The sequence below is a fragment of the Calypte anna genome, chromosome 2 (assembly GCF_003957555.1).
Source record: "Calypte anna isolate BGI_N300 chromosome 2, bCalAnn1_v1.p, whole genome shotgun sequence".
NCBI lineage: Eukaryota > Metazoa > Chordata > Aves > Apodiformes > Trochilidae > Calypte > Calypte anna.
Window position 1 is genome coordinate 64,059,171 of NC_044245.1, and position 19,742 is coordinate 64,078,912.

Sequence of the window (19,742 nt, forward strand, 5' to 3'; positions counted from 1 at the left end):
ATCACAGTTGTGAAAGGAGAGGCTGAGTAGGAAGTGACATATTCCAGGCAAACTGGAGTGATAGATGCTCCATGCCCTAACTTCCCAAAGTGCCTCATCTCCAGTTCCCACCAGCACTACCACGCAGTGGATATGCTGTATCCCTGCCTCAGTTCCCCAATTCTCTAAGCTCTGTTGATTTATTCCTCCAGACATCCCCCAGTCCTCTGATGCCCCTGAAGAGAGACCCCATCATGTGCCATTGCTGGTGTGGGGGGCTGCTCGCAGCTTCTGCCAGTTGTGGGAATCCCTGAGTGGTTGTGGAGTAGAGTGCTTCTCAGGGTGGAATCCAGCTGTCATGCCTTTGCTGCCTTTATCCCAAAGAGATGGATAAGGCACAGGATGAGGAGTGCAGTAAGGGAGAGATGGTACCCTCCCGAAGACCACAAGACATACACCCAGATGAGGAAAAGGGGAAGGCAAGACTGAACCCTTAGTTTGTCTCATTTTCAGAGATCTTCAGAAAGCTTAATTTTGCATAGTTATTCCAAATCAGAATTCCCAGGTCTCTCTCTTAGTCAAAATTATCAAGACTACCTAAAATAGGAGTAGGGTCCTTGAGGCACCATAGCAATAGTGACTCCTTCCTATCAAGACTGTAAAAGCCTCCTGTAGCCACACCAGTACTTTCCACAAGGCAGAGGATCATTGTAACAGACTGGCCTATTTTTAACAAACCAGGGCTGAAACTTTTCCCACTTCCCTGGAAGAAATGGTTATTCCTCTTTCCTTTTCCTGGCCTCACATTTAACCATGTCATTACTGAAAAAGAAGGAAAACAGTAGCAAAAGAATACAAAGGAAACAAATGACATAGGGGAAGTTCCTGAAAGAAAAAGGGAAGTTTCTTCCCTCTCAGAGAAAAATCCAAAAGCATTTTAAAATGAAACTTGGGTGAATGTCTGTTTTATTTTCTGAAGAATCCAGTACCTAATAAGAAATAATACTAAAAAAATAATGTACCAACTCTACTAAACAACATAAATTATGAGTAACTCAATGTGGCTGAATACTCCTGTCTTTGGAAGGACACATGCATCAAAATTCTTTGAAATTATTTCTGTCTGGTGTGTCAGAGTTTACTAAGCTATTTCCTAGGCTCTTCTTCAAAGAACAGCAGAACCTGTATAAAATGTAATTTAAAAATAGCTGCTTATTAGGAAGAACAGATGGTGCATTCATGTACCACAAAATTGCAAGGTTTTAGCAGCCTTGAATATCAAGTTCTTGAGTTGTAACTCATTGGCACTGGAAACTTAGTTAGCAAGTCAGAAAAAACCACAGAATACTGCAGAGCTGTAAAAGAAGTAAGTGCTGACACATTAAATAAAATGCGTCTATTTTTATATCAAGAGCTGATAACAGTACATTTTTTTCATTTTCAAATATTAAGAGAAAAAGAATTCACATCTTTATAGACTTGGCCAAGGCACTTGATTCGTGATGGAAAATATTTTTCTCTCTTATGTCAGCATTACTTTGTTTCAAATTAAGGGCTGTGAAACTGAAATCTTTCTTTTATGATAGTGTCTATTTCTCACCAGTTCTCTCTTTCTCATAACAGCATCATGTGTTGGAGGTGCAAGACAGAAGCATTTTAGTTCATTCAGCTTTGCACGTAGGTTTTCATCTGTGTCTGAATGAAAAATTACATAATTGAATGTATCTTCTCTGACGCAACCCAATAAAACCCTGGAAGGAAGAATGTGAGCTTGAAACTAGACTTCCCAAACAAATGAGTCTAAATCAGGCTTTTAAAATTGAAATATTACCAGAAAAAATGGTTATATATATCTAAGTTGTCACTGTAAGCACCTAAGGGCCAAGGCTGAAGATTCAAGCCTACCTATCAATTTAACTGACTATCCCTGTCACTAGTTAATATCTGTAACTGAATGGCAAGCTGTTATGAATGTATTAGCAAAATTAAGTTCTTTAAAGATAAACCAGTAAGCAAAGAAAGAGAGAAGTATTAACATTGAAGAAAAAGTGGCATAACTCTGACTATGGATGGTTGGTATCAATCAGCAACTGGAAGAGCGACATAAATTCTTAGCAGTCGTGAACTCCACTGGAAGCTGTAAATGGTGGGGATGGGTCTGTCCAGCTCTCCTCATGACTTTGCACCCCAGTTCAATGAGTTCTTGATGCACCTATGAAAAATCACGTCTGATACTTTTTTGACACAGGCCAAAGTTGCACTGTAAGTCCATGTGACTTGAGGAGTGCAAGTGCAGGTTTTACTTGAGACACTGTAGACTTCAAATCCCTGGCTTTTAATTAATCTTTTATTTTCTGCCAGAGTTAGGAGCAGGCATAATTCAGAACCTCAGAAGAGATCTGCTTCCTGCAAGATGTCCAGACTGATATATTTGCTTTGTACTGTGAGGCTTTATTCCCATTATTTACAGCCAGCATATATCTCTAGTACCTTGGACTCCTCAAAACATGCCCTTCCTGTCTACCTTACAGTCATAAACATTTCAGAAACTGAGTTGGTTGGACTTAAATAATTACATTGTTTTTTATCCCTCTTGCCACATTCTGCTGGCTAGCACCAATCTGGGAGGTTCTAGAAGATGGTGCCTGACCAGAAAACTCACTTCTAGCAAGGGCCACCCTTACTGTCATTCTTCATTCAAATGTATGGATGTTGCCTCAACCTTTTCAACAAGAGCACCAAAAATGACTAACGCTATTTCCTGTACCTCAGCAGAGCAATTTGTGTCATTGCAATGCTGCAAAACACAAACATGGACCCCTGTGAACTTGAGGGCAGCATCTTTGCCAGGTAAGCTGCTCGTTAAATAAACAGGAGATAAGGTAAACTTGCTCCATCTCTGCAGCTGTATACAGGTCTCTGGATTAGAAGACCACAAAAATTACATGCACTTGTTTATAAGAGTGCAGGAGACAGAATGCCATCCTCTCCCTTGTTTTCATCTGCAGTGAAAGTTCAAGATAAATTTAGAAGTTATCTGTAGCTTGATCATCTCATCCAATGAAGAGAAAATCGACTTTTCAGCTTATCCAAAGTAACAGTAGATACACACCTTGGCTGTGTGATTGGCTGTGAATATTAGAGACAGGAGTGGAACATTTTTTTTTCCATTACAATAGTGGGTTTTTTTGCAGCAGTTGGCAGTACCCTGTGCTGTCAAACATTAATGAGAAATCGATTCAAATCAAGGTGGCCCCATCTCAAAACTTTGTTCTCTATCTTCAGGACAGAAAGTCACTTAATCAGGTTTCACTAGAGCAGTCACCTGTCTCAAAGCCAGTGTAACTGTGCACTGATGTCACCTACAGATTTCAAGGTAGAGCAGGGTTGGCCTGGACCTGCTTTGTCCTTATGTTTGATCCCACCCTGGAAACTTCAGCTGTTCTGTCCTGACTTTGACTTTCTCACCAGACAAACTCATATTGGGAAACAGGGCTTAAACTACTTCTGTCAAGGAATGCCAGTGCTGTCTAAATGATCTGACTCTGACTGTAGTCACTCATGGCATGAACTCACAAGGTTTCTTCAGACTGAGAGTGAGTCCTGTGAGAACTAATCTTCAGTGAGACCCTGGCATGTACTTTGATGCTGTTGAGAGCAACAGCTTCAGTGCTGTTTCTACATACTTTCTAACCACAGTGAATTTTCTGCTATCCAATAACTTCATTTTTAAGCTGTGCTTTTCAATTATTTTACTCTTCCCCTTTTTTTTCAGGGCAGAGGATTGACCAATGAAAGATTATCTTAGAAGTGTGTGGTATAAATAACACTTCCTGGCTATGACAGGCTACCCAACTAGCTGACCCAGTCAGAAAAGAACATGAAGAGCATGAAGACTTTTTTTTTTTTTTTAATGTCTCAGTATGATAATCAAAACTAGTTATACATTGGGACACAAACCATTTGCATCAGATTAATACAGCTGCATCCCTTGAGTGCTACTTCATGAAGACAAGGTGTATGTGGTCCTAACTACATCTCTGTCACTGTCATCCCTCCACAGGTTCCGTCACAAAGTTGAGGGAGAAAGCCAGATGCTTTCAGAGGAAAACTCTCAGTTCAGGCTCATCATCTATGTAGATTAGGCATCACTGAACTAGGTATTTTTTTCCCACTGTTTCTCCACAATGCCGGCAGATCTTTCCTGCACGTTTTCTCCACTGTCTATTTCTGTTCTCTCCATTACAACATACTCCTGGTCCATACTCATCTCTCTTGTCATATACACACGGCACAATGTCTTGCGAACAATCTTTTCCTTGGAAAAGATCATAGAATCATAGAATCATAGAATTGGCTGGGTTGGAAGGGACCTCAGAGATCACCAAGTCCAACCCTTGATCTACTACAGCTGCAGTTACCAGACCATGGCACTGAGTGCCACATCCAGTCTCTTTTTAAATATCTCCAGGGATGGAGAATCCACTACTTCCCAGGGCAGTCCATTCCAATACTTGATCCTCTAGATGCTTTGCACTTAATAATTTGCACAAAATAAATGCACTTAATAATACAGGTTGGAGAGTTGGGCAGGGAGAAATTTAATGAATTACAACATGAGCAAGTGTTGCATCTGGGAAGAACAACCCCAAGTACCAGTATAGGCTGGGGACTGAGCTGTTGGAGAGCAGCACAGGCGAAAGGGACCAGGGGCTGCTGGTGGATGGAAGGGTGACCACGAGCCAGCAATGTGTCCTTGTGGCCAAGAAGGCCAGGATACCAAGAAGGTATCCTGGGGTGCATTAGAAGGGGGGTGGTTAGTGGTTCGAGAGAGGTTCTCCTTCCCCTCTACTCTGCCCTGGTGAGGCCACATCTGGAATATTGGGTCCAGTTCTGGGCCTCTCAGTTCCAGAATAACAGGGAACTGCTTGAAAGAGTCCAGAGCACAGCCTCCAAGATCATTAAGGGAGTGGAACATCTCTCTTATGAGGAAAGGCTGAGGGAGTTGGGGCTCTTCAGCCTGGAGAGAATGAGGGGTGACCTTATTAATATTTATAAATATGGAAAGGATAAGTTCCAGAAGGAAAGAGCCAGGCTCTTCTCAGATATGTCCAATGATAGGACAAGGGGCAATGGGTACAAGCTTGAGCATAGGAGGTTCCACATAAATATAAGAAAAAACCTTTTCACTGTGAGGGTGACAGAGCACAGGACCAGGCTGCCCAAGGAGATTGTGGAGTTGCCTTCTCTGGAGACATTCAAAACCCACCTGGATGTGTTCCTGTGTGACCTGTTCTGGCAAGGGGGGTTGGACTAAATGAGGTCCCTTCCAACCCCTAGCTTTCTGTAACTCCTGTGGATTTCTCCTAAAATTAGGCTGGCTTTATCTTCCCTTTGCTCCACACTCATTGCTTGCTTAATGGATGCTAACCAGTCTGAAAATGTGTCTGCTTCTAAACCCTTCACTTACTTGGAAACTACATTTTTGAGGTAGATTGCTCTTTTTCTCTGAGGCTGTCAACTTAAGTAAGTTTCCTGTCAGTGTATTACACAAGCAAGTCATGCAATGTCATCCTCAAACTCTTTTTCACTTTAGATGAAGTTTCAGTTCTCCCTCCAGTGGAAGACTGCACATTGCATCTAACTTCATGCAACATTAATTAAGAAACTTTTTCACATTTATTTCCCAGTCCTAAGGACTTCCTGTGGCCTGAAGAAAATCTTTTTATGGATTACCTGTGCATGATCCCAGCTGAAGGTCTGGAGAATTTTCAAGATCAGTAAGACAGTGAAGAAATAGGCTGGCAAAGAGGAGAATCTCACTGTATACATTATGTACAGGTGCCATTTCCTTCACTCAGGAACAGTTACAGTTAGTAACATCTCAGTGTTTCTATCTGTGATGCTGTGATTCAGTTCAAGTGTTCCTTGGTCTGGAGGACACCAGAGGGGAATGTCACTTTTAGGGAGGACCCTTTCTGCCTTTGGTGAGAACAAACGTTGGTGGCTGGGCCTCAGACTTCTTAGGAGCAGCCACATCAAACTGCATTACAAAACCTCACATTTTTGTGCAAGCTTTCAGGGGAGACTGGAAAGTGAAGCATCAGTCAGCACATGCTATTGTCCCAGCCTCAGGCAGGCACTTGGGTTGTGGTGTTCCATTTTTCTAGCAAGCACTCTCTCATCAGAACAATCAGGCACAGGAAAAGTGATTATACAGAAACACAGGATTGCGTGCAAATAAGGTTTCCAGCTATGAAGCAGACTCATGGCTTCTAGGCTGTGTTTTCAAAAATTGGTGAGTGGTAGAGACGCCGGGTCCAAGCCTGCAACCTTCATTCCCAGAAGTAAGCCAGGTCCTGCTGGAGTGCTCCCTTTTTGTTATCACAACTGGAAAATGAGCAAACACCAGCAAGAGCAGGCCAAGGACTTTCCTTCAAATCTAAGCTCTGTTGTTTCATTATTCCTCTAAATTGTCCTTTGCTTCTAATATCCTGCTCAAACAGGCTAAGGAGGAGATGTTCTTGGGTCCTCCATCATATGATGGTCACAACATGCATTTGCAATATGCTTCTAGGGCAAAGCTCTACAGAGGACAACCCACCCATAGGGACTCTGGCAAAATATTGGATTGTTCCTTCACATTAGTGGGGCCAGATTAATTCCCCTCTGGGAAAGGCAGCACAGCTGGCTGGGCTTCTTGTAGAGGCCAGACTCTAAGAGCCATAAATGAGACTTCTACTGCCACCCAAAGATGCTGCCATTCCCCATGGTCCTGCCTATCATCCCAAATTTTCCCACTTTGCCTTTCTGTCCTCGTTCTTGAAAATTTTATCTTCCTAGAGAAACCATCACAAGTGGCTGAGAGTGTGATCTATTCTACTCTGTGCTCATCTGGACTTGCCTGCTTTTCAGATGCTCACTCCTTCTCCTTACCAAGCCTCTGAAAGCAATGCCTGACTTTTTCTGGGCAGGGTGCTGGGAAGAAATGGAAATGAGCATTTGTAGACACTTTGAACTGTCTTCTGAATAAATGGGAGAAAACTAAAGGTTCCCCAGACCCTAGGGATTATTGATTTTATAACTACTCCATCAGCGGTGGCATGTAAAAAGAGCTCATCATTTATAAATTGACTCTTCCAGGGATCAAAGACCTGTCAGGGCAGCAATTAGTTCTGGTAATTTATCAGCTGTTTGAGCTTGTCAGGTGGAGAGAGAAGGTAGTTCTGCACCAGCTCCCTTGCAAAGTTGTTACTGCAGCCAGCCCCAGGTAGGATGTGCAAGTCAGTCATTTGCTGCATATTTCATGTCCTCCAATGTTTTGTTAGTCTTTCTGATACCTGATCCAATTTTGTTAGGCTGACAGGTGAAAAGGAGGCATCTCTTAGCACACTAATGTCACCCTAGCCAGAGGTCCTTTGTGCCCTTAACAATGCCCCTGTCAAATCCCTGCCGAGCAGCCAAACAAACTGGAATGCAGCAAAAAAAGAAAAAAAAAAAACCAAACCTAAACCTGTGGTCTGGTTTTAATTAGCCTATAAACCATTCAGAGCTCTCCAACTGTGCTGTCCGGAGAGGGAAATCTGAGGGCAAATATACACACTCCTTGTAGATCTCATAGTAAAAAAAATCCATGTAAACAACATGAGCTTATTTGAACAGACTGGAAGCCTGGGCAAAAGCTACCCTTCTGCATAGTAGTCAACAGAAGACCCTTTGCAAAGCATCCCTTGCAAGGGCACCAACAGGATTTGGCTATCCTGACCAGAGTTCTGCTGGATAAAAAAAGGGATAAAAGTGCCAGGCATCAAGGCAGGGAGCCCCTTGAGGCTGGATTTTCTGACAATGGGAAGTGAATATAAAATATCTTGTATGACATCAGAAAGATCTTTGTTACACTACATTAAATTACATTACTTTACACTATCTTACATTATGTTACATGTGTGCACCCTTCCATGTTTACAGGTTGACACACAGAGTTGGTAAATACTTCAAGATTTCCCCAGTGTGCCCTGTTGTACACCCATTTTGCAATACATGATGTTGTAGTCATCCAATCACATACTTCATTTTTTTTATCAGAATGATATCTTTCTTGTTTGCTACATGGACTGGACTAAATTTTTCATTTTCCTGTGCTGACAACACAATTTTAAATTTTTTTTCAAGCCCATTTTCCTTGTATAAGACACAGATTTAATTAATTTTTAGTGTGGTCCACCAAAAATTTTATGTGGAAATGCAAACTATTGCAGGAATTTCACATAGGCAGGTTCTTGTAAAGCACATATGAACTTGCATCTCTTAGTCATAGTTCATGGCTCTTCAGATACCACAGATCACAGGCTGAAAAAACAGCTTTGATCACAACTTCTTATAGAAGCATCTCCCAAAATTTGTGTTTGGTCACAGGAACAGCACAGAAATGCTTGAGAGAATAAAAATAAAGGGCTTAGGCCGTAGCTTGCTTAGAAAGGTGACCTCTGTGTGTGTACAGACATTTATAGAAATGTTTGTGGAAAAAAAGTAACTATTCAGCAGAATGTGGCTAGTTAAAAGAATAAATTTGTACCACATTATAATATCCAGCCAGATTTCTGACTTGCCTGAAGTCTCAGAACCGGCACCAGCAGCCCACAACCCATTGCCTGTTGAGGCCCAAGGAGAGCACTCTCAGGCACTTTGCTTTGCAGCCAGGTAAAAGATGTTCTTATGATGAATGCTTATGATGAGGCAGATTCAGAGTGAAGTAAAATTTAATTAACAGCCTTAATGCACATTCTTTGGAAGCCACTGGAAAGCACATTGTTGCAAAGTGTTGGGCTGGACATGTACTGAGAATGATGTAATGGTTAGCAGAGACCCAGGAGGAAAAACATCAGACCAAATCCTCAGCAAAAGCCACAAGATGTTAGGAAGATAGGGGAGTACATTTTCTGGAAAATTATTATGAAAATATTCCTCATATAAATATGTAGGAGGAACATGGAGAAAGGAGTCTCTTTAGAGACATCTGTGGATTTCATAGGCATATGCTGTATCTGCACTGCTGATACCCTGAAAAACCCCTTGGCTGGTGAAATCAGTGTTGCTCCTCCAACCTCACCCAAGTTACACCAGTTTAGTCCATCAAGTGAGAAACTGGGATAAGTCGATAGCTCTCCCAGCTGAGGTGCTTTCTCAGAAAAATCTGTAAGAAAAATCAGTAAGAAACTGACAAAACCTGTGGGGTTATTTTGAGGCCATATGTACTGAATGAGGAGCTGCTGCCATTGCCAAGCAGCCTGTGTGGCATTGCCCAGGGCAAACCTCCATCCATGGGGGAAGAGTGGCTCACATTGCCAGGGGACCAAGTGGAGCTGATGCTGTGACTTGTGATGTGTGACTTGCAGCCACAAGGGACACACCAGCAGCAGCACAGCACAGGGTAGGCTCAGCACAGCTCAGCAATGATCACTCTTTTCAGCTGCATGGGTTCTTTGATCTCTGCTTGCCTTGACACATAATGAAGTCAGTTGCCTGATGGATGTGCTGGGCAGCCCATGTGTGAGGAAAGAGATGTCTCCCTTGAGGTCGGATAAGGTGTAGAGTCATGAGGGAAGAACCCAGAGGGCACTCTCAAGGCACCTCTCCTGCAGATAATATCACAGTTCTTGCTTTGCATTCACTTATGCTACTCAAGGGATACTCACCACAGTGGGTGAGCAAGCTCAGAGTATGAGAAAGTACAGGAGAGGTACTTACTTCCTCAAGGAGAGAGTTTGGTCTTGCAAAGTACCCAAAACCTCATAACCTTTGAAGGCCCAAGGCAGTCTGTGCACATTCAGATGACCACATTTTCATGAGCAGCTGATGGCCACAGAGTTTAACTGAGCCTTGTGGTTGGTTAAATCACTTGTAAGAGGTCTTGGCTATTTGGAAGTGCTTCCACAGGCAAGTTCATAACTTACAAGGCTGCACATTTCTGATAATAATATGACAGGCACCATTTACCCAGTTTTTCTGTCCACTTTATTTTCCTGTCTAGTTTGTGAATATCACTTCTTTATACTGCTGTTAGAAATAAGAGAAGAGGAAAATAAGAAAGAAAAGAAAAAAATCATTGTCTTGAAACAATAATACCAAAATGAAGAGGAGATAAGGGAAGCAACTCTGGTCCATCAAAACATTTGATGCACATGGCTACCTTTACAGAAGTCCTTAGGGCACTGTTTAGGATTCCATGATGGACACTTCACTAAGTGCTTGATTGAATTGTGTCTGTGAAAGGAGGTGGAGAAAGCAGAGGAAAATGCAAATCAAATATGTATGACCAAAATACAGAACTGCTTTCTTCTTGCCAGACTAGAATTTGGATTTCTTTCTAGTGATTGACACATAATATATTTTTTCCTTTTGGGGATTTAGGACTGGTTTTTAGGGGAGTTATTTTGTTGTTGTTGTTGTTTGGGGGTTTTGTTTTATTTATTTATTTTTATTTTCTTTGTGAAAAAAAAAGATATAACAGTGCGGGTTTGAATTACAGTTAGTGAACTCAAATAATTGCTACAGCCCCCAAAATAGTTGGAGAGGCTGACGAAACCACAAACTCCATGGGGCTCATCCATTTCTAAAGGCAGCTTTGTGGAGACAGAAGCAAACTGCCCCACTGCTTACCAAAGTGGTATTTATCTAATTTGTTACTAGAAAATGCTTATGGGGAGAAAAAACTCCACACAAAACCAAAAAAACCAAATCCAAACCCACACCAAGCACAGCAAGATCCACTAGAACCCTGTGCTAGCACGAGGAACTTGGTGTTCAGTTTCCCCCATCATGGTGACACCAGAAAGAACAAATCGTTTCTGGATCAAATCCTGCTCTTGTTTCACTGGCATAAATGATGCCTCTAAAGCTGAGGGAATTGTTGGCTGACCGACTGACCCAGTGGACTTCTGGCAGAACTCAGGTCTCCTTGACCTCCTCAGTGCAGAGGAACTTGTCCCAGGCACACCACTAAGACATACCAACCAATCATCTCACCATATTGAGAAATAGCAAAATAGGCTTCCCTCTCATTTTTCACCCAGCTCAGATTTGATCAGAGATATCAAATAAAGAAAGACACAAACACCCATTCTGGCTGAGTTTCCGAAATGTCCTTTGCACGATGTTTACCTCAGGAAAAAGGATCTCCCACTATCTTTGTACTTTATCTGAGCCTCTCTGTCTCTTTGCATGCTTACATTCACCATCACAGCTTCCAAGCATTCTCCTCTAATTAATCAAATACTCCATCCTTTTGTTTCCTAGGTCACGAAGGAAGAACAGTAAATTAAATAAAGATACCGTCTGAGCATGGAAGCTGTATTTCTACCCAAGGAACCTAATAATAGCACCACGATACAGGCGAAGTCAAAATTGATAGGGTTTTATATACACAGAGCCAAACAGTTGAGTGTGAAGAAAGTAAACATCAGATAGCAGTCAAACAGAGGTTTATCCAGATCATTTTGTGTTTGTAAATATAGAAGTGTGTTGTGGTGGCTAAATTTAGCCTAATGTAAGGAAACGTGAACAAAGAGGCTGGTATTTGGTAACTCCTATAGGCAACATTAGGACATCCTGCAGGAATTATTTTGGGGCAGTTCATGATAGCATGGTGCAGATTAGAGCTGCCATTTCTGGAAAAATTAGGTCAGAATTATGTAGATAAGATGGAAGGAATTTCAGGAGCATTGTAGCATTTTCCTGACTTGAAGCCTGACTCACACATTGGAGCTTTGTTTTATTGTATACCTTGTTTTGATATATTGTCAAAACAGCCTTTTTCCAGAGAAAATAAAAATAAATCAGCAGAACAAGAAAGAATTATGCACAGCATTGAAACAAAGTAAGTACAGCGAACCTAGTTTTCAAAAGAACTAGTTGCCTTTCCCTGTGAAACTTTTTGCAGTTTCAGAAATAGCCATTCTGAATCCAGGAAAAATCAGAATGGGAGATGTAATTTTTTTAACAGCTGGGGAATGGAGTCTTTCCTTGCTCTTTATTCAAGATGCAATTTCAGTCCAACATCACGTGTATTTTGTGACCATTAGAGTGCATCCACTCTGGAAAGTGGTGGCCTTCTTTTCTCTATACATCCCTTCATCCTTCTCAGATTTCATCCTGGTTTAGAAGAACATCTCACTTAAAAAGGAGATGGATCATGGACATGAAAGGTTTGCTTTTTAAGAGAAGAATGAAAGCCCTGACTCTGCAGCCTTGCCTCTCTAGTCAGCACAGTGTTTCCATTGGCTTCAAGTAGAATATTTTTTCTCTCAGGTCGTTTATTATAAATAAGAATGTACTTTTACACTGCTCTGTGTTCGGTGCCATAAATCCCAGCACATACCATACCTCTCTTTTTTCACGGGAGTTCTGGCCTGAGTTTTTGAATCTCTTTCTGCCCTGGAGCTCACTTTGAGAAGAAGCAAACCTCTGGGACCAAGCCCTGGTACTTGTATGTGAGCCAGCCTTAAGATAAAATGCTTCAAGTTCCCTTTTGCTTATTCAGTGAGACAAACAGTTTGTTAAATTCTGGTTTTCAGTCCAGCTCATTAATGCAAACCAGGGTAAGCTGCAGTTTAATGCTCTTATGCCAGAAGATACGTGGCGCGGGGTCAGGGGCAGGGGCGCATCCCCTTCTGTCCCTGCCACACACGAATGGGCTCCTGGAGCATCCTGAGAAGCATGAAGCAGCTTTGGCCACTCTTCCCAAAGCCTGCAAGCCCCTGGCATCAGGGCATCTCACCCTCTCTATGCTCTCTGCATCACCCCTCAGGCCCAGTGCTACACGAGGCTCTTAACCTCCCATGGCTCTGGGAACCATGCCTTCCCCAAAGGGCACCCCAAAAGGTGCTTGTCACTACACAGACCTGCAGCTGCAGTGAGTTCACAGGAGGGGCCACAAAGGTGATCAGAGGGCTGGAGCACCTCCCCTGTGAAGACAGGCTGAGAGAGTTGGGGTTGTTCAGCCTGGAAAAGAGAAGGCTCTTGGGAGACCATATAATGGCCTTCCAGTACCTGAAGGGACCTACAAGAAAGCTGAGGAGGGACTTTTTACAAGGGCATAGAGTGACAGGACAAGGGGGAACGGCTTTAAACTGGAAGAGAGGAGATTAGGTTAGACATTCGGAAGAAACTCTTTAGTGTGAGGGTGGTGAGACACTGGCACAGGCTGCCCAGGGAAGTTTATGGGGAAGGGAAGGAAAGAATGATGAAAGCCAGCTTTCAAGTCCAGCCACGAGCAGAGAAAACCCTAGAAGGAACAGATTTATTTTTAGGATGGCCTCTCAGGAATCCCTGAAGCATCTGGCTGGGAATTTGGGCTACTAAAGCCCACCCACAGCACCATTTAGCCTGGCCACCTACAAAATCCGGCTAACCAGCCTTAATAACAGCACAGGTGCTGCTGCTGTGGTGCTTCTTCATGCCCAGAATTTCTCCTCTCCTCACCTTTTTTCCTGGGAGAGAAAACAGGTGCAACAGGGACAGGGATGCCAATGGGTGGTCACTTCCCCAGGAGGGGCACACCACCTGCTCTCCTAACACTTTTTACTACCTGCTTCTTCAATTCCCTGCCAAAGGCAGTGGAAAAAAGGGAAAACCAGTGATTGTCAGTGAGGTCTCTTCATACCTGACATGAGGTCACAGCTTTGTGCATGTCCCAGACAGTTAGCACAGGCTGTGGAGGGATCCAAGGGTAACTCCAAGGGTCACATCCTGCAGCCCTGCAGAAGCACAGGGGATCCGGGTTCCTTCCTACTGCCAGGACCAGTCTCTCCTGTTGGACCCAGGCTGCCAGCACTGCCATCCTTTCACTGGCTTACTGTTCCAAAATGTACCACAACAGCCTGAAGGAACATGATATGGGCTTTATTCAGCCTTATGGTGTTTGGGTGTGAGAAATACTGCAAACAAAGGAAAATTGGCAAGGAGGCCAGAACAATTTCAAAAATTTAAGTGTTTGCTGTCAGTGTTTTTTAAGTGTCACATACCTTGTATTATATTTGTTTATAGAAGTTTTTTTTAACAAACACACAAGCAAAACTCTCAAGTTTTATCCATGGGCTAACTATTGTACTTATGTTTTTTCCTGTAAGATCAGATTGTTTCATCCATTTACTTGGTTTAAGCATCTTTCCAGCTATAGCCACTTCAGGCCAATGTTTAGAAACATTCAAGGTTTGACTATTGCTCTAGCTCTCTCCCAGGCTTGGGCCAGTCTCCATTGAAGTCTCCATGTTTAACTTGAGTGGGCTGGGATAAGGCTTTTAGGGTAGCATAGTAATAAGTAACATAATACTGCCTAGTCTGATGCATCCCACGAACCATCCAGTGTGTGCATTTTCTCCTCTAGTTCATCTATATCCAAACCCTTATTGGCCATATTTTAATGTCACAGAAAGTACAGCACTATAATTTGTACTATTGGATGGAAAAGGCATCAGTCGTGTGAGAATGCTGCTCCAGGATAAATTAATTTGGCCAATCTAAATTTCTCTGTGAAGTTTTGATGAGAAAGCTTGAAGCTAAAAAAAGTATAATCTGTTGTCTCACATCTGACACAAACTGTGTTGTGACCTGGCTAGTCTGGCTGATAGGCAATCGTATGCAAGCACTAGGTCAGCTTTGTACATGGAACCATCATGGGGAAAATCAGGACATGTGAAAAACAAGGCAATACAGTAATGAAAAATATTTATTTCTGAAGATATTTACCTTGATAGGCATAAAGCATTTCCCAATTTCATACAGAAATTTGTAAAACATGCATAGACCAATATGGCCTACTTCAATGTGTATTCAACATGGTAAATATAATGAAGAACTTGTGTGAATATAAATACAAAACACAAAAAATAAGCACATAAGATTCAACCTTTCAGCAAATTCAACAATGTGAACAAATTAACTGCTATAAACATTCACCCAATATTAGCCTTTTGACATAAGTCAAAACAACCCTTTGTCTCAATGCATTTCCACAAAATAAGGCACTGAATAAATCTCACAACAGCCACTGACACATCCTCGCTTCAGTGCATTTTTACATGTGTCTTACATGGTGGCACGTAAGACACAACAACCTCTATTTTTAGAACTTCAGTTAGCCAAATAGTGTTGTTATGGGCAACCTAGTAGTGTCTTACTTTTATTTTATGTTGGAGAGTCCTTTGATATCCAAAACCAAAGAACTTGGACTATGCAAACAACCACAGTGTCTAACCCACATACAGATAACTCTGGTTGTACAAGTAAACTAGACTTCTGGAGAAAAGGCAAAGGGTTGCAGCTGATTAGTAAAGGCAATAACAAGGTGTAAAAATACTCTAGCAGGAGTGCAACAAACAGTACGCGAGGTAGACGTATATATGCAGTAAGTCCTGATTAAAGTAGCACTGTGGCTTTCATTTTTGCATTTTAATCAAAAGGTAGAGTTTTTTGCTTTGCAGTTTGTCCACTCAGATTTTGCTTTCTGTCCTTTCTAAGCACATCTGTGAGGTCTTCTTTGCAAGATGCTTTTGATGTAGGCCCTGAAAGCGGCCCGACTGATGGGTGACATTCCAGAAGCAGTGTTCAAACAGGTCTTCAGAAAGATGGCTTTTCATGCACGTTGCAGCAGATTCCTCTTCACACCCTCTACCCATCCATCTGGATTATGAAATTATTAAATCCTTTGCTTTTATACCTCCAAATATGGGACTTCCTTAATGTGTCGCTCTGCTGCGCAAACACGTAGACAGGGAGGCCCTTTGCCATCGTGGAATGTTAGAAGTCAAGAGAGAGTTTTGGTGACACTCAGTCAGTAAGTGTGGCGGAGAAAAACTCAGGTGATCTTCTCACTAGGATGCTTTCAGGCTTTCCCAGACGCTTTGACTTTTGTTTGCCCTGTTATGTTTCAGCTTCCGCCCTTTCTGGAGCTCAGCCTTCAGCTTTGCAATACTGAAGGAAGCTTTGATACTGTTGCCAATGGCTTCCAGCCTGTAAAAATCAGAAACATACATTTATTGTTACAATAATGAAGATGCAGATTCACTGTGTAGGCATTCAGTTGTTTATTAAATAAGCTTCAGTCCAGATTTCTGCCATGGAAACCTCAGAAACTGCTGACTGCTATACCTCTGTCAGAATTACTCTGAATTAAACCACTTGAAATACCAGATTCAGATTTTAAATGAAAATTTTAAAAGCAGTTAAAATATTCATTCACATATGAATACTCTAGAGTTCCTTAAATAGCATGTATCAAATCAGATCAACTAAAATCAGGAGGTTTTAGTGTTACTGGTTTTGGCTGTTTTGTTTCTTTTAGGGAAACCTGATCCTGGTTTGGGTTCCAATGAATGGAGGCATTTTTCAACTAAGTAAGCAAGCTCCATTTCAAAAAATCATTTAAGACTTCCAGGGCCTATGTCTCACCCAAAATCATCAAGCTGCCTGCTCCCATAGATCCTCTTCTGCTTTTGAAAGTAGCACTAAAGAGTCTTCTTTTGTATGGGCAAATTTCTGTATGCCATACTTTTACATGAGCACAGGATCAAACACAGAATGCCAGAGCTGATATAGCTGTACTCACACCCATCTTCCAAACTGATTTCCCCTCTGTGGGTTCACAGCTGCACCAAGTCCAAACATCTGAACTGCACGGTGGAATGATCCTGCTGCCTACTGCCACTCAATTTATTACTCATGCCCCCCCTAAGGGCAATGCTGAAATTTACTGCTAATCTCAAATATTAAATAGGGCTCAAATATTAATTTAGTTTTCGCTTTCTCTTTCCTCAATCTTTTTTGCAGTCATATCCATTGCTGACATCCTGTACTCATTTTACACAGGTTTTTTGGGCAACACAAGAGGTAAGAAAAGTAGTAATCTGCCCCTTACATTCTGAAAAGCCAGCCACAAGAGCCAGAAGAAAGAATATATTCAGAATCTGGATAGTTAAATTTTTTTTTTCTGCAGTAAAATGGAGTAAAGTACCTAAGAAAAGGCATTCTGACTCAATTTCATTTTAGAGTAGCTGTGATGTAGGTTTTTGACAGTGCATGAACACACTAAAATGACAGGCTCTATTTGTTTCTGCCAGCATTTATTTCATACTCTTGACGTTTGGGATACACCTTTAGGCCTATAACTGAGTTCATTTTCTGTAAGCAAATAGAAGATGCCAGACAGATCTCAGCACCCATGTCTTCCCTGGCTAAGAACCTGCTGCATGAACTAAAGCCTTTCTGGGACGCTCACTTATTTTTCTGTAACTCTCTTAAGATGAAATCAGTCAGCTAAGCCCACGTTGTCCCAAAGGCAGGTGAACTGTGCTCTCTATTGCTACTGCAGGGAACTACAAGAGGATGAGAAGAAACTCACCGCTTCATTTTCCTGCTGTCGACAAGCTGTCGGTTCATACATTTGAGTCCAGTGCAGCTGCCAGCTTTGTTGAGGTGACGTGAGGTTTTCTCCACTGTGGACTGAGCCCTGTTAAAAGTGAAGAGATGTTGCTGTTAAAAAAAAAGCCCTGAGTCTGCAGTTCACAAGGTGAGGCATTTCATCAACCAAGGCTTATAATAAGCAATCTGTCTGGGCCAAACCATAGTATGTATCATAGCACTGTGAGTAGTCAGGTAGGAGGCAGGGCTCTGGGGAGCTTGTTGCTCAGCAAGTGTCAAAATGAGTAAGTCTACCACAATCCATCCCTTTTACAAGCACTGCCTTTTAAAGAGTAGCAACAATAGACGCACCAGAGATCTTTTCCTGTCTGGCAGAAGTTCAGACATTTCTTGTCCTTCTGGTTGGCACATCGGCATCTGCTGCTTGGTTCAGTGATCATCTCCTGCACCATATCCTTCAGGGATCTCCTGGATCGAGAAGGGCCTCCGAGACCATATGGAACAGTCTTCCTATGATCAAAGAGACAACATGAAAGTCATTCAAATGATTCTGCAGCTTCAAAACAGCAGGGCACTTTGAGCAATCTTATCAATGGGACTGACTGCATAAGTAAAGGCTGTGGGATTGGGAATGCCTTGTTGGTCATAATTCCCATGCAAATACTTCTGATAACCCTGCAACATATTCATTAGGGTGGCTACTGACAAGGCTAATGACCTTTTAATTGTGATTTCATAAGGCTGCTAAGCCCCTCTGTGCAATAGAAAGCAATAAAATCTCATCTCTTTGAACTTCGGTAACTGCCAATACTGAAGGAAGCAGAGATCCTCTGCTCCAAGGTAACTCAGCAGCAGAACAAATCAGTCACTATCTGCACTGGTGAGGCTCTAGCTCACTACTTGGTGAGGAAAGCATAGAAATGGACACTGTACCCTCTTAACACGTGGGCTGTGCTAACTTGCTGCAGAGAGCAGCAAGAAGTGGAGAGGAGCCAGCTCATGTCAAAGTAAGCCTTTTAGCCTCCTAAGTTGTTGGAAAGAAAAACGGCCAGGCAAATTCAGGCTGGCAAAATCATACTTTTGGCATTTAGGCTGCTTCTGATTCATAGCAAAAAGTATCCCGCGGCCTTTGCTGAGTAGCACCCAAAGGAAATACTTCTGCCCAGATTTTAGGAACGCAGGTGTGTTAGGGCTATTAAGAGCTATCTGCTCGATCTAGGTGGTCAAATCCTGCCTGCTTTCTCCGAGTGAACAGAAAACAGAAGAGAAAACTGGGCAGAAAGGCAGGAGCCGGGGGGAGCAAAAGGAGAGACCGTGCAAAAAAAACCATTCCTCCCTCCCCTTCCCATTTCTGCAGGGCATCTGTTCTTCTTAAGCTCCCTTCCCTTTCCCCCCGCTTTTTTTTTCTAGCCAAAGGCGAACCCTGTGCTCGGCAACTGCCGAAGCCCCCTCCTGGTCCACTCACTCGGGGGTGTTGATCCAGATGATGTCGAGGTGGCAGAAGTAGACGCACTCCTCGTCCAGCAGCGAGGAGCAGGAGCAGCGCCGGGGGCGTCGATGCGCGGCGGCGGGGGGCGACGGGGCGCCCGCTTCGGCTCCGAGGGCTGCGGGATGGAGCGGCAGAGCTCAGCACCCGCGGCAACCACGCACCCCGACGGCATCACCCGACGGCATCCCCTCCCTCCGCAGCCCTCGACTTCCTCAGGCCGCCCTCCCCCGGGGGGCCCGGCGGCGCTCCCCGACAGCCGGCAGTGAGCCGGGGTGAGCCCCGAACCCATGTGGCGGTGGGTGGCTGGGGACCGGCACCTACCTGCCGGCAGCAGCCCCGGGCAGAGCACGAAGAGCAGCGAGACGATCATCTGGGAATAATCCATAGCAGGCAGCGGACGAAAAAAAAAAAGAAGTAAAGGAAAAAAAAATATAAAAGAAAGGTAAAAAAAAGAAGGGGTGAAAAAGGAGTAAAATTAATAAAAGATAAAAAATAAGGGACAGTCTATCCCGGCGTGAGGACGAAGAGCCGCGTCCCGTGGGCGGCGGGGCAGGCAGCGGGGGTAGGCAGCGGCTCGGTGCGCCCCGGCGCGTCTGTCTGGCGCGGCGGTCCCCGGCGCCCTTTTATAGCGAACCCCCATGGAGCGGGTAAACAGCCCCGGCGCTATTTTATCCCGAGACAATGTTATTCTGCTATTAGTCACCGCGCGGCAACGTGCGGGCCGAGATAAGACCGGGCTGGAAAGGAAATCGCCTGCAAACTTCAGAGCGGCGGCGGCGGCCGGGGCTGCCGGGGGGGGGAAGAAGGAGGGTGTGTGTGTGGAGGGGGGGGCCTGGGGGCGACCCGCGGTAAGGAGGGG

The 19,742-nt window shown here is 43.4% G+C and overlaps 1 protein-coding gene across 1 annotated transcript; it reads right to left on the reverse strand.

Annotated features, from left to right (window-relative positions):
• Positions 1-14,686: 14,686 nt before the first annotated feature.
• Positions 14,687-19,477, reverse strand: EDN1 (endothelin 1). Its single transcript, XM_030445274.1, has 5 exons — positions 19,205-19,477; positions 18,860-18,998; positions 17,746-17,904; positions 17,375-17,482; positions 14,687-15,987 (listed from the first exon to the last, which is right to left on the reverse strand). The coding sequence occupies exons 1-5, from the start codon at positions 19,266-19,268 to the stop codon at positions 15,849-15,851; spliced, it is 609 nt and encodes a 202-aa protein (XP_030301134.1). The 5' UTR covers positions 19,269-19,477; the 3' UTR covers positions 14,687-15,848.
• Between the last annotated feature and the right edge of the window lie 265 nt (positions 19,478-19,742).